Source organism: Adelges cooleyi, unplaced genomic scaffold, assembly GCF_023614345.1.
Source record: "Adelges cooleyi isolate 19-005CV unplaced genomic scaffold, UGA_ACOO_1.1 ACOO_flye_CR_arks_rails_tigmint_CR_PRNA_574, whole genome shotgun sequence".
Lineage (NCBI taxonomy): Eukaryota > Metazoa > Arthropoda > Insecta > Hemiptera > Adelgidae > Adelges > Adelges cooleyi.
In genome coordinates, this window is record NW_026096268.1 from 8028536 (window position 1) to 8049127 (window position 20592).

Consider the following 20592-nt stretch of genomic DNA (forward strand, 5'->3'; position numbering starts at 1 on the left):
TATGTCAAAGACCGTACAACGGTACAGTGGTAATTTTGAGCTGGTGAAAATGCCGCTGTAAATTAAGAATGTCGTCTATGGAAAACTTTTTCAAAGCTGATAAATTTTACAGAAAATACACGGCCGTGGCGCCTATACATTATTTCACAAATAAAAATTAAACATCTGGCCGGCAGCAATGACAACAGCTAAAACTTGCACTGTCAAGTTCAAACTGGCTCTGTAAACTTTTGCTCGGACCGAGATAGTGCAATCGGTTACGCCGACTTTCATATTTAATATATTTGCTTCTACTTGAACAAACAGTCACAGTACCTAGGTCAAACCCAATGCCGATTTAAAAATTTTAATAAAAACATTTTTGAAGATTTTCGCTTCCTAGTTAGTAATTTTTTCACGATGCGTACAAAGGTCGTCGAAGGTACGCCGATGATATTAATAAATAACAATAAGCGGTTCAACGGGGCTTAAACTTGCCCCTTCGACTTTCTTGAAGTATGAAACGTGGATCTTTAATGAACACATAACAATACCATCATTTCATTTATACCTGCACAAAAATATTAAAACTAAAACAAAACAACTTTTACCTGGCTTCACTCGGATTAGACTTTCCAGTGAATTTTCACCATGATGTATAAAACAGGGTGATCCAGTTCCTCGCTAAATTGTTAAACTGGGCTTTTTTTTTATCAAGTATTACCTTAATATCGGTACTATCATAACCTTTTACCTGCCCCTGCCTTTAAACTGGCTCTTGACCCAGTCTCTTTCTGTCGTTTACATATGGAGAAATAACGCGACTTTTTATAGACCACAAAACAATTATTTCGAAATCCATAGAAAATGTATTAGGTAACTTAGAAGAAACAAATACAACAGGCTCGTTATAAATTTATGAAGTTCAAAGTTTCTCACACCAGCTGTTGAATTACACAAAGTATACGTAAGACGTATGAGTCTACAGAAATAACCTAGCAACACAAATGTCCTCTTTTCGAAAATAACAAAAAATATAAATACTTAAAAAATTATGTGTGTCAACAATCAGTAAAACAGCAACAGCAAACAGTACACAGTGCTGGGAGTGTAGATAATAATATAATAGTAATATTAATCTGAGCCACTCATCTAAACGAGTAAAAACTTTGAATCTAAATAAAACTTTTTGATTTGAATAAAACATGTACCTAAAAATGTTATTTTTAGGTACATACTTTTAACCAACAACCTACTTCATTTTATGTCTATTCTAATTAATGTCACCATTAGGTTTCCACATGAATAACTTGAAATAAAAGGTAGCCCTGCGTATTATCGTGACATAGTAATTATCTATTTAAAACATAACTGACACGATATAAAATTATTTTAAATATATTTCAAGTGATTTTTTTTTTTTTTATTATTATTAGGTCAAATATTTGCTGTTATATTTAATGAAACCGTTTGTTGTTTACAAATGAAAATATATAGATTAACTATAAAAGTGCACAATATAATCAGAGCCCCATAAAAATGTAATATCGAAGTAACAAAAAAAAATTATGTTTTGCCATAAAGAGAAAGCATTAGGTAGACTGAACGTGCACGTTAAAAAAAATGTGTTTACATAATAGTAAAACGTGCCGTTTTAAAAACCAAAATAAACGATATTCATATAGGTACAAATTTTACGCACGCATGAAAACAATATTTTTAAATATACCGAAAGAAAATATTTATACATACTTGTTTTCCGATCACAGACCGACATCGATACAAATTTCCAAAGTGTATTATGCCCCGCATTAAATTAGGCAATAGAACATGTTTCAACATGGACCATACATGCACGCGCTAAGTGAAGACTTGAAACTTGATTATAATAATTATTGTAATAATTATACCTCAAAATGATTGGGCATGTTGTTTTTAGCTCAGATAACTGTGTGCATACCGTTTTAAATAAGTGCAATTTTAATGAATAATATTGTTCTTATTAATAATTATTAACTACTTAATTTGCTAAACTTATCCAATTTTTAATCGATACTAATATACTAGTATAATACTATCTGTCTACAGCCTGATGCCCGTTTGACAAAGCCAAGTTGCCACAGCCAATTGTATTCAATATGAGCTGTTATGCTCTTAAAAAGTCATAGGCCATTATTATACCAAATAAGCTGAAATTTTTTTTTTAAAAACATAAATATATAACTAAAATAAATGTACCTATGTATAAAATATAAATAATGCAACAACAGTGGGCAATGATCGGTTCCAGTGTTATCTCCTGGCCACTAACCCATACACATATTTTTATACTGCAGTTGTAAACAACTTTATCTAAAAGGTTCGGCATCGTTGAACGCTAATAATTAACAGCAACAATTATAACCAAACGATATTGTAAATAACAGATTAACACAAAATTTTGCACTACCTGCAGTGAATTCCTTGCATGGTGTGTGAAGTATAAAACGTTTAAATAGACCGATTAATCTCATAATGTTCTGTACACACTTCCAATAAAATCCGACGGCAAACATAAGCTATACCTACGATAATTGGCCAACTCGACAGTTCAATAGCTTAAAAATGATTTAATTACTGAACTACATGACGGTGGAAATATAATAATACAATATAAAGTCGTTTCTAGGCCAACAGTCATGAATCAATGTGATTGTGCGTTAAAGGAAAGTGCTTCACTTTGGATAAGACGACATTAGTCTCGACCAGCAAGGACCCGTTTTTTTATTTTTCTTATATAGTGTTGTTATAGTAACTGGAAAGAGACGGCGGAAATTTTGATGCAATTGATACAAAAAACATAGTACGATTAGTCGAAATTTTCGTTATGAAATTTATTTACAGTTAAAGTCCTTTGTTTACCATTCGCTTTTTATTAACATAAAAAATTAATACATGCACGCAATTTCATATCCTTGGTTTTTATTATATAATTTTCTTAAAAGTTTTACAAACTGCATTATCATTTTATGTACACCGTTTACACAGCTGTTATTGCGAGTAGTATATTGCTAAAGTTTGGCGCCAGTCAAATTTAATAAGCCCGTGACAGTTATTATTATTGCTTTGATGTGATATCTTATAAATATTTACCGTCTATCTATATCATATATTATTATATTTTACATAATAACCTAACCGTTTCGGTACCATCAGTTTATATTCATTATTATTATCTAATATTGATTTTCCTCTCTCGGCGTTGCTTTGCTGTTGAATATTATCGTTAATCGAACCTTCAATTAGTCACCGGTAGGTTTGATATTATTCACAAAGACATTGAAGAACTCAAACAATAAGAGCGGCTCGATTTGATTGAAATGCTGAAAATACTTACCGCAGGATTACCGTTAACTCGTGTTAGCCGTTTTTGTTTTGATCCCTTGCATCCTTTGTACGTAAAATATGTATGGACTTTGTTTTTTTAAACGAGAACATATGTTTTCAGTTCAATAAATATGAACAAGATAAAAATATTTAAAAAATGTTAGCGTTTGAATTTTTATCAATCTGTTAGTTTGCTATGTCTTTGTAAAGATTTAAATTGAAGAACTATCCGGTTTTTTACAACAGTAGCACAGCAATTTCCCGTTAAATAATATTATTGACCGCCGTCAATTTTTTAACTGTAAATTTAATCGAATAAATTGTGATCATTTTTTTACTCTAAGCGCGTTTATATTATAATTCACACGCATACATTAATTATAATTATTATTATCCGGGTACTTTCGGTATATATTATGCTCAATATAATATCATAAAACATGTGTTTGCTTTTAGGATTGGAAAATGTTTTCCTAAGTAGGCCTATCGCAGTGGACAGTGTGGTGTCCCTGACCATTTCATTTTGAACAATATTCATAATAACGATGATATAAATCCGCCCCTCGAGCGTCGATCCAGTAACCGAAATCAAAACTAGCAGAAAGTAAACTAAATATTTGAACGCATAAATGTAATTTTTATTAAACACTAAAGTAAGTGTATTATGTAGTATAAATGTATACACTCACAAAAGTACACGTGGCCTTTCACTAAATTTGTATGTGAATGAACGTTTTAAAAAACTATTTTTGTTTTCACAATAGTATACTTGTAGAAAGTATTTTTTTTTAACCTGTTTTACCGCTTATAGTTATATTCAGAGAATTTATTATGATCATTAAATAACGAGCATTAGACGAAGGAAAATAGGAGCGTAAAGCGACTGGAAAATCAACATAATTTACCTGCATAATAACCATACGGTAATCCACACTTCAAGTCATAAACACCTGGTTCCAATAAAATTATTATTTCTATTTTCCCAAGAGTTTGCATTCAATTTGAACTTTGTTGGATTTATCACCAGCTTTAATCAACATAATATATTTAACCATAAATAGTTGAAACATTGACATTTGACGTGGTTCAATTGTTATTTCTTATATATATATATATATATATATACATAAATTTGAGTCAAGATTAATATTTAACATAATATGATAATTTCTGTATTCCCACGAATCTACCAATAAGATGTGTTAGCTTGAAATACTTACTTTTAGACTATAAATAATGATGAAAAATGTAACAATATTCAAACATTGCCAGAAAAAAATTCGTTTTTGCAATAAAATCTAAAGTTCTTTTTTCAAACACATTTATTAAATTTAAGTCAAGGTGATCAAAGTTTATCTATAGAGATATGGTTTTTATTTAAGATTGAGAGCCACAATAACACACAACTTTGCCAATTGTATCAATGTAATATTTTATAATGTTATCATATTTTTTTTTTTTTTAATAAAACAAAAATAACTCCATCGATAAGTAAAAGCCAGGGATGATTTCTGCCTCCCTTCCCACACAAAAAATAAATAAAAAAAACGCTGGTAATGAAACGTAATGCTTGGCAAACCATATAAAACACACATTTACAATTCTGGCTACTAAAACTGTCAATGCAGTAGTAGTATGTAGTTTCACTGACAATATTGTGTATAAATGTACATAATATTATATTATGATAATATGTGTAATACGTTCGCAAAACTTCTGGCACAAACAATAGTATTATTTTCTACGCTTTGTAATCTTGTAAACTTAAGACCGGGTGAAGTCAACCAAAGCTGCGTAAAGAGAAGTTATCGTTAAATTATTATCTTCATTTGTTTTTATCGAATCGTTTGTTCGTTTTTCAACCTTTAACCTTTTATGAAAAAAAAATATGTATTTGTTCTAATTGTACCGTTTTGTGACGTTGCTCAGTATTAATCGAAACCACACTCGTGTGCTGTACATAAATTCCACGCCAAAACAACCTTCTTCTGCTTTGGCGGAATACAAACGCAACATAAAAGTGTAAACAATGTTTACATCAAACCTCGTTAGACATTGGAACAATGATTTTTGTATTTGTTTTTTCAATTCTAGTCAATTTACCGCCGAAAAGAATAACAACGACGTTTTGCATTTTATTTATAAACGTTAAACACACTATCGAGCGTAGTACAGGTTTTAATTTTCGTAAACAATGTACCTATCGAATAATATTTTGAATAAACTGTATTGTATTTTGATTTTTGTTGTATTATAGTAATTGTTTAAGCAAAATAGTAGCAAGGGATTCGACCGTCGTAAAACGGTTTTGTATACTTGGCGATTCAACTTCAAGTGATAAATGCGCGCACACTAACCGGTTGAGACCTTTCTACATTCAACCCATACAGTTCTGACCAAGTACTCGCATAAATAATGCTTATCTAAAGCAACAACTCTAATAATTTGCAACTATGCTCTTTAATCTAAATAAATTTCGATTTACCTTAAGCATTTTGCCTTGATAATGCAATTCGCTGAAATTCGTTTTTCTCCTCCGTATAACATATTTTGTTTAGCATATTAGTTTTATCTTTGATTTTTTTCCCAAGTCAATCTCATCATCGCATCACAACCAATAAAATAAAAATGGAAATTCCCCTTAAGAAGAAATTACATAATATATTTTTTTTTCAATTTCTAACGTAGCTATTAACCGTTTAGGTACCTGCACTTTTACATAACAACAAAGTTATAGTGGATTGACATATAATAAATGTTAAAGTTCCAAGAATTTATTAACCTAGGCGTACCGTTAAAATAGTTTAAGTGGGTACATTTTTACTATTTATGGACTTAGAGACTAAGTAATGAATACTTGTTTTTTCTTAGTTCTTCAACACTCAATTAGGAAAATACCTAAAATTTAGCGTTGTATTTAAATAGTTGGTTCCCGAACATTTGTGTGCATATTGATTATCATGATGTGATAAGTAATATAATTGATTTACTGTCCTAGCAAATTCAACCTGTCAAGCTAGGGGCGATGTACTATTAAATAGTATTCAAACATGATTTATTATAGACAACATTTTCCTACGGCTGCGTTTTTTAATAACTAAAATAATATATTTTATGGAGATTGTTTAGTTATTTTTGGAAAATTTACATTTTATTTCTGTACCTTGAGTTCGTATTGTAATGTTTGTTTGGTTATAAGTCAATTTTTTTTTTTAATAATATGTTCATTGCTGCAATTGGATATTAGTAATTAGCCGGTGTATCAATACCGAGATCATTCGCCGAAGCCCAACAAAACAAACACAGACATAGCACGGTACCCAATAGCGTTATTAACATTTATGCAAGTAAATCCAGTGTATTAATATTAAATATTTGTTCACCGGTGATTAGTGAATGTCGCGAGGAAAGCCAATCTAAAATATTGTAACAGCATTTTAGTTCAATAAATTTGATTTCAAACTACACCAATAACTAAATAAATAATAATTTATTCGAAACAAAAATTAAACAAACAGTAAAGTTTTTAAGAATTTGTATAATAAACCGTAATTGCGATCGTAAAAGTTACAAAAAACTTTGGTAATAAACGTTTAAAAAAAAATGTAAATTCAAAGATCATAAATTCATATTTATTGCTTAAGCAAAATATGTATACGAGGTGATCAGTTTGACAATAGGCTTTCGTTTTATAAAATGAATTTCAGGTTTATTGTTTTTTAAACCTTTTTTTTTTGTTAGCCTTTATTGTGTAAATATGATTGCTCTTTCAGTTTGTTATTTTACAATACTACAAAATTGTTTAATACTTACTAAATGTAATATTTTTAAGAGATGTCGGTATTATTCGTAACAAAACAACTCAACTGATATCTTATATACCTTTTTATTGCATTTCTGGCAAAAATGTAATAAAATAGAAATGTACAAATATTTTACCTTGCTCTTAGCATGCGACAGTACAAGTATATTTCAATAAACATAGTATTTCAGTAAGTAGCGGTTAAACGAAAGTTATTATGAAAATATAACCACAGTGCCTGTTTAAATATTGTCATGGCCGAATTAAATTTATATTATGCGGTGCGTGTGGATATGCGTGACAGATTGATGATCAAAGAAGGCATTTTAGTATAATTAAAAATACTACCGTGTAAATCATTGGATGTAATAAATTTGCATTTCGGTAAAATTATTAAAGTATACATTTCATTAACGTGGCTTTTTAATATTCTAATCGAAATATGATCAGATATAATTTGAATATTTAACTATGCACTTTCAGTTGTCAGTTCAACATTTTCAAGCAATAAAAAATGAACCACTAATAACATCTATGAAAATACATCTAAAAAATAATGAAATAACAAGTACTTCAAGTGAATTCACTGATTATGCGGTGATTTACATTAAAAAAAACTATTCTACGATGATGCAATACAGATTTTGTTTTAATCTGAACGAGGAACGATCATTGATTGTGCTGCTATGGCGTCATTAATAATGTATTAATTACCGTCAAGTACGACAAGGACAACATTGCAAAGTTTTTCGGCTTTGTTTTCTCAGCTTTATAGCATCGAAGAAGCTAGAATCGCATCAATCACTTGCTTTCATTTACACGGGGTCTTTTTTTTGGCTTATATTGTTATTATATTTATTTAGCTTATTATATAATCAATATATTCCTCATTAATCGTGCCCGACAATAATTAGTACCTCTTGTTTGTGTACTATTGTATGATTTTCACCCATACTGCATATTGTCGTGTAGCTAACATGCATTGACATCCCTTGGCGAATCCCAACACTAGTATGAAATAAATTTGACAATATTATATTAGGTATAGCTATTGTGTATCTGAGTGCGGTTATCATTTTATATATTTTTTTTTCAATTTATTATAACGAACGCAAAAAACGTCTGTAAAAAATATAAGTACATTGTTTCAAAAATAAAATAGATAGAAAATAACAATACAATTTACACCAAGCCCATCAACGACATCCAAAGTTATCAAATAATTAACTTTTTCTCATTTTTTAATTAAAATACATTTACTAATTAACAAATATAATTATTATGTATACAATTTAATACTAAATACTCCAATGTTTCAAGGTCCAATGTTGTTAACCATTTCGTTTATGTACATAAACTTATAGTTGTTTTTTTTTTTTATTGACAACTAGTGTTGATGTCAGTCTTTATTAGGCTTAAGAACATTGGCGGAAATAATATATACGGTCTTAAGGCATATCGAAATAACATTAAATGAATATGCTAAACATATAACTTTAAAACGCTGATAGCTCGATTTATTTCTGAGGCCTAATTAAAAAAAAAAAAAAAAAAAATGCTGATTATTTGACCCCACTCATTTCCGGCTAAGCCGACTGCTTTGAAAGTAATTCGTCTGATTCAAATATTTTTGCAATTTGTAGGAAATAAAGATGACGTGTTTGCAATCTATTGATTTACCCTAATTTTTCTAACAGTTACTTTAAGGTTCGATTAAAACGTTGAAATTAGTCTGTTGAAAATTAACGTCAGCAAATAAACAGACCAGAACGCGTAAATGTGCTTGATTTGCATACACAGAGCGCCGTCTGAACAATAAACTTCAATTGATTTATTTAAAAATATACAGTAACGCTTGAAGACTAAGCCACGGCGCGACATTATTCCCAATGTTTATTCTACTTCTCATCGGCCTCAATCTAATCATAATAATTATGTTGTTTCAGTAGTACAATTTTGAACATTTTGCCACTTGAACCGGTGAGGGAGACGTTAATAACATACATAATTCAACGTAACATAATATTATGTAAATAATATAAAAAAGTGTAACAACACACAAGGAAAATAAACTTTTTTCAAAGTTATGTTTGGTAAAATATTGTAAAACCAATATGTCTGACCCAGACATAAGAAAAAACTTTATTATCGGTGTCGGGGTGCAAAAAGGGTTGGACTTCTAAGTTGACATTATATTTATAACTTGATTTTGTTCACATACAACCGTGACGTGTAAGTATTTTGTAAAGCATTTCAAGTATTTCAACGTTTTAATTAATATATGGGTACCGTAACAGGTAAAAAAGTCCCTCGAAAATCTTAGTCACTTATTTTGGTCCCAATCTAGTACCAATGATATTGTTAGTACCCGCCCTCCGAATTTCCCAATTAACCCATAAGTTAATTAGGTTATTTTAGTATAAGAACCAATTTGGTGAAACCGCCTTTCAAGCACATAACTTTCGCGTCAAAAATATTTTCACACCGAGTTTGACTACCTATACACATTTTGTAAAACGTTTAATCGTTGTCCAATTAACACACTGCAAATTAAACGGTGTCGGTGTAAAGATAATTAAAAATTATTTAAAAAGTCTTTTTTTTCAATTTCTTTTACGCCCAAGTTATGACACGATTCTCGGATTTAGATGCAATAATATTAAAGTGGTTGTACGTTTGATAAATATTATTAGATTGTTTTTTTTTTTTTAACGAGACCGGTGAGAATTATAATAGGTCTCCATAGTAACGTTGATGGGGGGTGAAAAAATAATTTGAAAAATATATTAACCCAGAGTCTACGAAAAAAACCGTTACCTACTAAACTGATAAAAAAAAAGTCCAATTATTTTTACCGAAGGAAAAATTCCAATGTGCTTTGGACCGGAAACCGAGTAATACCAATAAAAACAATTTAGAATGTGCAATATGCCGTCGTGTCCGTGCTGAATATTTAAAGCTCATTTTTCTCTGTTGGAACGCGCAGATGCTTTTTCTCTGTCCGACAAGACGTTTGTCTTTTTCAATTGCACGATTGCTACCTACGGTTTTCCGAAAGGTTTTCTATGAATGTTAAAAACTGAACCTCCCCGAGGGTTATCCAATTTCTCTCTACGGTAACGTTGTACGAATCAGGTCAAAACTCAAAAAATAATATCATGGCGATGTATACCAAAGTTAAAAACAATGAGATGTAAACACGGTCGACACTGAACATTTAAAAACTGCTGCAACCGTTCTAACAATTTATGAAAAGATCACTATAAACTCTTGTCACTTTGGAATATACGTCTACAAAGATCAACTGATTCTGCCTTAAACATGCCGATTAAACGTTATCCTGTCCCATTATTATCTTTCCTAACCTATCCTACGACATTCGTTATTCAGCGTTTACGACCAACCATCTGCACTGTTCAGACAGCAGCACGATCTACAGCTACTAAGAGAAAATCTGATTTTCGACGAAATTTGATTTGCTATCTAACGTTTGCAAAACAACTTTCTCTAATATAACAATGACGCGAATGTTGATTTAAATGATTAGCTGTCACGACCGCCTAAATGCTTAAGTGTACATGAAATCCTGTCGAGATAGGAAGATGAAACTCAAAACCAACAATACATCTGCCAGAATTTAATTTTCCTTTGGCATTGCTTAACTCAGATAAACTTGTTCTAAGTACCACCATTAAAATTAAACTTACGCTCTTGTAGTTTTGGCCTTGATTGACGATAAGGCCAACAATTTTAAAAAACCATTTTCATTAAAACTCGCCTCAATTAGGTTATGATTTCGTTGTCCGATGTCAAACGTTAAAACATTTAAAATATTTATAATACTGCTAATTTTGTTAAACATTCGTCGTAAAAGCCATCATAATCGAATTGGTTTTTTGTTTGTTAATTTTTTTATTTTTTCATTCGGTTGACAAAATTACTCTGATCCTTATCTAACGATATAATAATGTAAACATAACACAGCCTGTACCAAGTTAAAGCGGACAATCTTAACAACAATCATATTATGTGTTTAATTGGATGTACAATATGAATACTGGCTTTGATTCTTGCGAGTACTCAACTTTAATTAATAGGTGAAAATCCAATTGAACAAACAGTAAATATATTTTATTTTAATTCTATAGTTTTAATTAAAGCCAAGTGTTTGCAGTACATGTTTTCAATGATTTAGGCCATCTTATGTAATATATGACTTAAGTAATATTTATTGACTTTGAATCTAAATTTTTCCATTCTAACTGATATTGTTTAACCAAACGCTTCTTTTCGATAAACGACTGTCTCGTGTTCAATTAAACACATATTAACTTATACGCGGAATTGATTTGTTCACAGGTGGCTTAGGAAGTACCGGACTTGCCGGCAGTTATGGACGGGCTGAACTTCACCGAAGCGTCTTCGGCATGGAACATTACAGCGCAGACAACGGACGATCAGTGTCGAGCAACCGAGACGGGCCCGCTGGGTTCTACGGTGTTCAGGACCATCGTTTACCTAATGTACTCGGTGGTGTTCGTCGTGGCGCTAGCCGGCAACGGACTGGTATGCTACGTGGTCATGTTCTCGTCACAAATGCATTCGGTTACCAATTTGTTCATCATGAACATGGCGGTCGGTGACCTGCTGATGACGCTGTTTTGCGTACCGTTTTCGTTTGTCGCCACGCTCATGCTACAGTACTGGCCGTTCGGCAACGACATGTGCCACACAGTCAGCTTTGCTCAAGCCGTGGCGGTTCTGGTATGTCCAACTGTATTTCTAACCCGTTTGTAACGAGGGCAGCGGAAGGCCGATGGGAAGGGTAGAGCAGCAACGGCAATGGGAGAGCAACGTACAGGGGATATGCTGAATCAGCTGTTTGTGTATAGCCAAAGGTGCCATAAGAGACTTTTCCTGTGTCTTGAACAGTAACAAGGTTATTGCGTATCCCCACACTTAATTATGTATTATAAATTCTCACAAAATGGCAGCGTACGGGTAAATCATCCCGAAAGAGGGGAAAACTACACGTTGTTCGACCGTGGTCAATTTCCAGGTTGCTTTGTGTGAGTCAACACGTATTTGGAAAAAATGACATAATAATATCAATTACGATACATGGGCAACTATGACAATAAATTATTATAGACAGACGGTCAACCCTAGTCGCATCCGCCCCAATACTAAAATTACATTTCCAAACACATTATTATCATTTGGAACAATGTTTTTTATCGATATTTTTTCACACCACAAAAGGTTAGAACTACAGTGATTAAAAAAATACAATTATCAAGCCTAAACAATGAACTGACACGAAAATTCAAACCGTTACACAAGTTACAATGACCCGGGATGCTGCACTCCGGACTTAATAACACATAATTCCGTTTAATAAGGGAAGGACAAACGACTGGGGTTTTCTACTGTTGAAACCAAAAACTTTTAATTTTTTCTGAGAATTCTGGACGACCACTATTTTCTCTTAGTAACTTGAATAATAAATGTCAAGTCTAATTAATCATCATTCTTGTAAGACAATGGATGTGCGATTGAATTTTATGCTGTTTACTTAGTTAAATTTCCAAATGAAATTAGTTTATTGGTAGCTGTTACCAAGAATGAGTAGCATAGTTTACATAATCCATTCACAGCGCTCAAATTCTATACAGTAGAAACACAAAAGAGCGGAGAATTACTGAACAATTCCAAACATACATCCCACAAAAGTAAATCACAAACTTTCCCAAGGTAAGAACTGTCATCAATGTAACCCAAATTGTTTTAGAAATAATCTGAAATAGCAAATATAATTACATTGTAGTCTTTCGTGAGCGCTGAAGATGACAACATTGTTGCCGAAATACGACATGTTCGCAGAGAGTATATAATTTTTATGGTTGAGGGTTTTTATTATTATTTTATTACATTGTGCAGACAACAGGGTTTTTCACAAATACAGTTAACATTGTATTGCCAACTTTGGAATTTGGTAATTATTTCAAAAATTAGATCGCTATTTGTATTGTCTGTTAACTAAATCAGACAACAGTGTTATATGTTGCTTAAATAACTTTTATAGAGTATTACGGGTGGTAGAGCCATGAGAAAAATATTGAACCAATAAGCTTATTAGTTGACAAAAATTAGTTTAGATAAATGATTATTGAAATTATTAGCGTTGACTCAAACATTTGTATTATCTTCCTCTCTCGTTTAAACTAGTTGCTTGCTTCCCATATAGGTCTTTAAAAAATTATTTTAAATATTTTGTTTGGTTTTAAATCTTTTTGAAAATCCTAAATAAAAATTGTACTAGACTTTACACAATGCAACTATTCGTTATTGGTTTTACTTAGAATAATTATTCTCTTAATTTGAACCTTTGTTTAATAACTATTGTAAAATCAATTACTTAATATGACAAACGTTTAATATTGAAAATTACAACAAATAGATTTTTGTTTGTTTTTGAAACTACGAGATCCAAACGAGTTCTAAAATGTCTTCGCTTAAGTAGTGCAAAACTAACATTACATTGTACTTTACTCTTTTCCTCATATTATACTGTTTAATGCTAATAAATCAAGAAATATTTTACCGACTAACAGTTTATCGACTAGTACTTATTTTTCATCACATCACACTGCTTGAAATATGTAATACGAACATTTAAAATATATTTATTTCAAGACGGTAAGACCTAATGTCAAGTCGTACAGTGTCTGGAGATGGATAAGTAGTCTTTATACAATTTTATGTTAGTATAAATTCAACAATTATTTCATAGACAAAATTACTAACTCGTAAAATGTTTATCACATTGATTTTTAAACGTTCATAAATTTATAAATGTTTAAAAACCAGTTTTCTTGCAATATTAAACTAAGACAAGATTTCGGAGTCAGTTTTTTATGATAATTTTTGTTTTTTGTTTTGCTCAGTCAGCAATCTAAAAATACAGTAAATTAAAACTTATTGCCTTTGTACAATATCGAAACCATACACTTTTATTAATTTACGAAAACTTTCGGGAAAAGAGCAAAGTTTATACCAACAACAGTATTAAAAACATTTTTACTAATTTTCCCCGAAACGCTCGCAGCGATTTATTCATTTTAATAATCCTCCGCTGTTACAATCGAGTAGCATGCAGAAAAGTTTGTTGTTTTTTTGACAAGCGAGTGGCCCACTAAAGATTATAATAAAATAACTGTAATATTGTATCTAGTTGGTTGTTTACCACAAATAGCATACAGTACTACACGTATCGGATCTGATTGTAACCGTTTGTACCGCAATCGTCGATGCCGAAATAAGTCCAAAAACCAATTTGCCAAACAAATAGAAAATCCGGAAATCCGGCAGTACTACGGCATTGTTTTTCATTTCTAGGAACATACCAATCTGATAGCTCTCCGGCCTTTTTACAATTTCCATCGGGTCGGGCTACGGACAAAACAAAAATCAAACGGTTTACCTCATTTCTGATGGTTAAGAGGACGCCACACACCCAATTTTTTAGCGCTAAAACCTGTCTACGCAGAATGGGTTTTACTCGGCCCACGATGGTCTTAGAGCAAAAACACCAAGTATAAAATAGAAAGATAATGACATTTCTGAAAGAATAGCATATCCGTTTTTTAAAAAATGTCCAAACAAAAAAGTTAAAAATGTTTTAAAAAAGTATAATGTACACTTTTTTAACATTAAATATTGAACTATGTACTAAGTATATCAAAAAAAAAATATGCTTATCCCTCTAAAATGTCATTATCTTTCGATTTTATACTTGGTGTTTTTGCTCTAAAACCATCGTGGACCGAGTAAAACCTGTTCTGCGTAGACAAGTTTTTACGCCAGATTTGTAAATTTGTACGTCGTCATGTGCTGCTTCTAACGGGGCGTTCAAGTATTATTTATAATTGACCGTGCGGAGTGCGGGGGTAACGGTCAGCCGCCGTCCATCCGTCGACCGACAGCCGAAAAACGGCAGGGTTCAATTGTAATGAATCATATAGACCTGTGACCTCTCCGCCGCAATATGCTCCATCCCCACTATGCCTCTACCCCACTGTATTGGCTTTTTAAAATTATTTATACATAACAAAATATATTCGTATAATAGTGCATAATTTTGGAAATTATCACATGTTCTTTAAAAGTGCTTTAAAAATGCTTTAAAAGTCGTATGCCAAGTGCCGACGGCAGTTAATTAGCACCGTAATTCGTGGGATAACAATAGAACTGAATACTGATAATCTAGTTTTAACTGAACGTATTATTTTGTAAATATTGAAGAATTAAGAAATATGCCTATACTAAGGAAATACTATATTTTTGTTGCTATTGTGTTCTGTGTTTTATAGTGAATTTTTTAACAATTTATTATTTTATTATTACTTGTAATATAATTACAAAAATTTTAATTATAATTCTACATTAATTTTTATAGTTGTAAATTTTATAATAATTACCAATATAATTTAACAATAATTGAAATATTAAAAATATCATATTACTTTTCTTGTGTAAATATATGTAATTGGGTTTTATTTCATGATTTTGTCGGTATTAAAAATATCAGTAACAAAATTATTTGAATTGTTTTATTTATAGTTTGTAAAGTAAAAATGATAAAAACATAATTCAAGCTATGATAGAACATAGAGTTTATATTTTATAAATATATCTATATAATTAGGCAAACAGTAGATTTTAATCAATAACTAATTCGTGGTTGCGCGCAGATACTATAAATATGTCGGCTGTGTACAGCGTATGTAATTTCAAAGTATACGAATCGTCTACCAACGACGTTAATTCAATAATAAAACAGGGTCCCGTACGAGAAATTGTCAGACCGGTTACGTCAACAGTAACGTGGTAGGCGGGGCTAAAAACGCGTGCCTGCGCCTCGCTAAAACACCTAACAGCGCGTTCCATCGGTCGTTGCACGCGTTCCACTTTTGGTGTGGCGACCTCTTAAGATTGCTCATTTGTCCAATCCATAATCCTAAACTAGTGTCTGAAAAATTAACCGCTATTACTTACACTATACCAAAGGCGCTAATCGACGATTATGTTGATTTTTTACCAGGTCAGTGCTTACACGTTGGTAGCAATAAGCGTGGACCGGTACATAGCAATCATGTGGCCGCTGAAGCCACGTGCCAGTAGACACCACGCCAAGTTCATCATAACTTTAGTGTGGACGATAGCAGTGATAACTGCTTTGCCTATTTTGTTCGTCACCACGTTAGAACAACCATCCGAATGGCATCAGGTAAGACATACTAAAAATACCCCAAACGTGTTTGGATATTGGCTCTAGTAGTTGAAAAAAAAATTTGAATTATTCCCACCTCAAGTGTAATAACCGTTTTTTTATTATTATAGCTTAACGTTCTACATGATTTTTATCCGCCATAGTTTTATAATATTAATTTCGACGACTCTATCTAGAAACTAATTCCGGGTCAATGTCTGGTACAATTGTCATGCAATTGTATTTAATAAAATAAGCGAATGAATTTACACACACCCGCCGAGTTTGAAATTATTATTAAAAAATATTTCATTTTTTGAGAGTGAAACACTGGCTTTTAGTTCCATGTGCTACGGATGAAAAAATTTATACTATTTAATTAAATTATTACCAGTGTACACACTACACTGCACAGTACACACACAGATAATATATATGTAAAGGACTAATGAAACCAATAATATTATAGCGCAATTCCATATAATGAAACCGGCATTATTCCATCCTTTGTAAACAAAGTTTCATAATCCGCTTCAAGTTGATGTTAAAATACAAATTTTCTAGTTAATAACATAATAGTTATTTAAAAAAAAAATGTCCACGTTAATAATTTTGTCGTTTAATTAATAATATTTAATTAGACACGCCTTCAATATTTTTATTAATACGAAATATTATATACTAAACCATTCGCAGTGTTTGTAGTTACAAAATATGTATAATAGTAGTATCAATTTCGAATATCCAATAGCAACTTTAGCGGTTATTATGATAAACACAATACAGCTGGTATAGTGTAACGCAACAATAATAATTGTGTTGACTATAACGATTATTATAATAATTGTTAAAGTGAAATATGATATTTTGTATCTGTATACAAAACGCTAGGAAAATATAACTTTTGTTCCATGGATGTATTGATTTTATCATAATGCGACGGGAATGTTGTATGATGTATTGCGACTATCTGATCAGTCGTGTCATAAACACCATTTACTATACCTAGTTTAGTTTATACGCCTATACCGGTCAGTTCTCGTCACAGAGGATAATGGTATCTATTTTTCATAAATTTCTGCATCAACGATACTTCTAAACAAAGATAAATCACGCGTCACTTGCCATGCTCTTCGACAGCTACCTATGTCATCCACCGTTTGAAATTTATTAATTTGCCGACCTCAATGACAAATAACGATAGTATCATTATTAAAAAAAAAAAAAAAACCTATAACTAAATAATAGGATTTTTAAATGGGTCGTCATGTTCAACACGTCTATCGTTAAAATAAATCGGTTCAACCTTTTACTCTAACGAAAGACATTATCATCTAATAATTTATCAGTTATCCAGGATTTTCCTTCAGCTCCTGTTCCGCCCGGTCACACAAGACAAGTGCAATGACAATGTAATATACTATTAATAAAACTTTTAAAACGGTCTGGCACAAAAAATCATTAATCAACTCTTCTGTTAATAGTGTAACTTTTCAATATAAAAACTCTAAGCTAATATTTTTGTATTTTCCGTTAGAAAAAACCTTAACCGTGCTATGGCAAACGGGCAAATAAATATGGAAATGTGCTCTGTTTTACACTAGGAATGTGGCGTGTACATATGCAATGAAATGTGGACGAACCAGAACTTTAAACATTTTTACAATTTGGCACTTATGGTGCTCCAATATTGTATACCGTTCGCGGTGCTACTGTTCACGTACATCAGCATCGGGGTGGTCGTATGGGGCAAAAGAACACCAGGCGAAGCGCAAAACTCCAGAGACGCCAGAATGGCCAAGTCCAAAAGAAAGGTAACACGTCTTAGCCCTAAGCCGAAATAGTTCAAAATTAAAAAAATAACACACTATAATGCAAACTAAATGTATGTTTTTTTTTTGTTAATTTTCAGATGATCAAAATGATGGTAACCGTAGTTTTAGCGTTTACGTTTTGCTGGCTACCTTACAATATTTTAATGGTAAAGAAGGTCATTTTTCGATAACCTAACCCAAACGAGAGGTGCACATTGACTAACTGCACCACACTGTCTGCACTTAATATATTGTGTGTTACTAATAAAACTTAAAAACACTGATTTTACAGCATAAAAAATGTCTTAATGAGCTACTATGGTTACACAAATGTTTCAATCGATAAGTTTGATAGCTACTAATACTTACTCAAGCCACGGAGAAAAATATGTTTGGCGTGAAAAAGTTTAAAAAACAGAAGAATAGGTAGACATTACAAAGTCTACGGTTTCGAGTTGAAAATAAATAAATAAATAATTTACATACATTTAACTACCGACATTAGAAATATTCTAAATCACTTCCTCATGACATAAGATGAATTTTTCTAAATGGGTATAGCGTTTGATTTATCTATTCACTTATCTACCAAACTCGTTAAAATATTTCGTCTTAATAGAGCCTCAAGCGACTTTTAAAATCATGTTATTATTTAAGATATTTACAATAAAAATATTTATACAAGTGTGTACAGACCTTTTAAGTGCATTCATACATTGCTTAAGACTTAAATGCGCGTAAAATTGAAACCGGACCGACAACAACAAAAAAACCAAGGTAATAGTTTATAAATTTGTGAATAAATGAGACTTACGGGGTTCACTTTTAATAGTTTTAAAATGAAAAGTAATATCTGGCTATCTCACTATCAAAGCTCAAATAACTCGAATTATAACTCACAACTTTCATTCGTGCACCAAAAATGCCTTGAAAATTCGCCGTTTTAAAAAGTAATCATTCTTTGTTAAAAAATGTATATTTGAAAGAGCAAAAAATTAATAAATTCGTTGTGATTGAAAACACTGTTACAGTTTTGCCTTTGTCCAAATTGACGGTCTGAAAAAGTTTTTTATCCATCATTTAAGGAACTTACTAACTTTTACTCCTATGACGTTTAATACGTTCATTTATTTACATTGTTCATTATTCTATTTTGCGTTTACTAATATGTAATTAGTATCCCACATATTTAAATTTCAATAAAACGGCTAATGTAATGAACTTTTTTTTTAATTAATTTGTTCGTTATAATTTGTTTGTACGCTATTTTGATATCTGTCTAATCCTTATTTATACGCAGTTGTTTGGATATTTGTAGTGTAAGCCTAAATGGGAAAAACTAAATTTGACGTTAATTAGATTGCACGACTTCCAAAAATGTCTTATTTCGTGCAAGAATAAAAAAGCTATGAATTTGTAAATAACCACCACAAACAGTTACTACGTTGTGTTAAATTATCTTCATCGGTTTAACGTATAAGTGTCTCATTAGTATTATGATTTCTGTGCGTGTGCATGCACTTAATACATCCAAGACATAAATCTTGCAAAAATAAAACAACGCTATTAAGTCGCTTAAGTTTTCTAGTAACAAAAATCGAACTTTTGTATAATTATTAGTTTTTCCCCCTATTTTTAAAGCGCTTTTCTCAATCAAAATGTTTCCGAAGACAATTTACTGTTTTTGTAGTCTATTTGCATAATGAACGATAAAATTTAATTAAGTCGGGTATAACCGACAAAGTTAATGAAAACCACTTTGGTATTGGCTAAACTTTTCGTTTTTTCCCGGGAAAACAACTATAATGTTGTTTTATATGAATTAATTGAACTTCCAATAGTAGTCAGTTCCAGTTATATTGTGCACAAGGTTTGACTTGAATAAATTCCAAATTCGTTTTCTTTTCTTTCGAAAAACAATGGCCATTGTCGGTATGATTGCATATTATAATATTTCAGTCAAGTGCCACGACACTATTTAAGTAAACTAGCATTTTATTCCATTATTTATATATAAATATATAAAACACCCACGAGGGTTAGTAAGTTCAGTAAGACAAAATTCAGTAATAATACTTATAAACTAAGTTTTTTAATAATTGTACCATGTAACTATAAAAAAAACCATTTCAGAGCTGTTATAACCACTACAATGCTTAGGCAAACGATAAAGTGGACTATTTTTTAGGTAATCTTTTGAACAAGCTGGCGTAGAAGAGCAAGGTTTAGCTCTAGAATTAAAACAGGAGATTTTGAGACGCTCAAGACAGTCAATTGACCCAATTACTTTATAAATAAAAACAACATCAATAAACCAAGGCGGCGAGCTATTTCATCAGTAGACAAATAAACCGTGTCCG

General features: G+C 31.4%; 1 protein-coding gene across 1 annotated transcript in view; it reads left to right on the forward strand.

Moving 5' to 3' along the window:
• Positions 1-20592, forward strand: part of LOC126843603 (RYamide receptor-like) — a 46786-nt gene that overhangs the window by 21382 nt on the left and 4812 nt on the right. The window contains exons 2-5 of the mRNA XM_050581228.1: positions 11507-11911; positions 16251-16436; positions 18023-18232; positions 18331-18399. Of these exons, the coding sequence (XP_050437185.1) occupies positions 11540-11911; positions 16251-16436; positions 18023-18232; positions 18331-18399 (837 nt within the window). The 5' untranslated portion in view covers positions 11507-11539. The remainder of the gene's footprint in view (positions 1-11506; positions 11912-16250; positions 16437-18022; positions 18233-18330; positions 18400-20592) is intronic.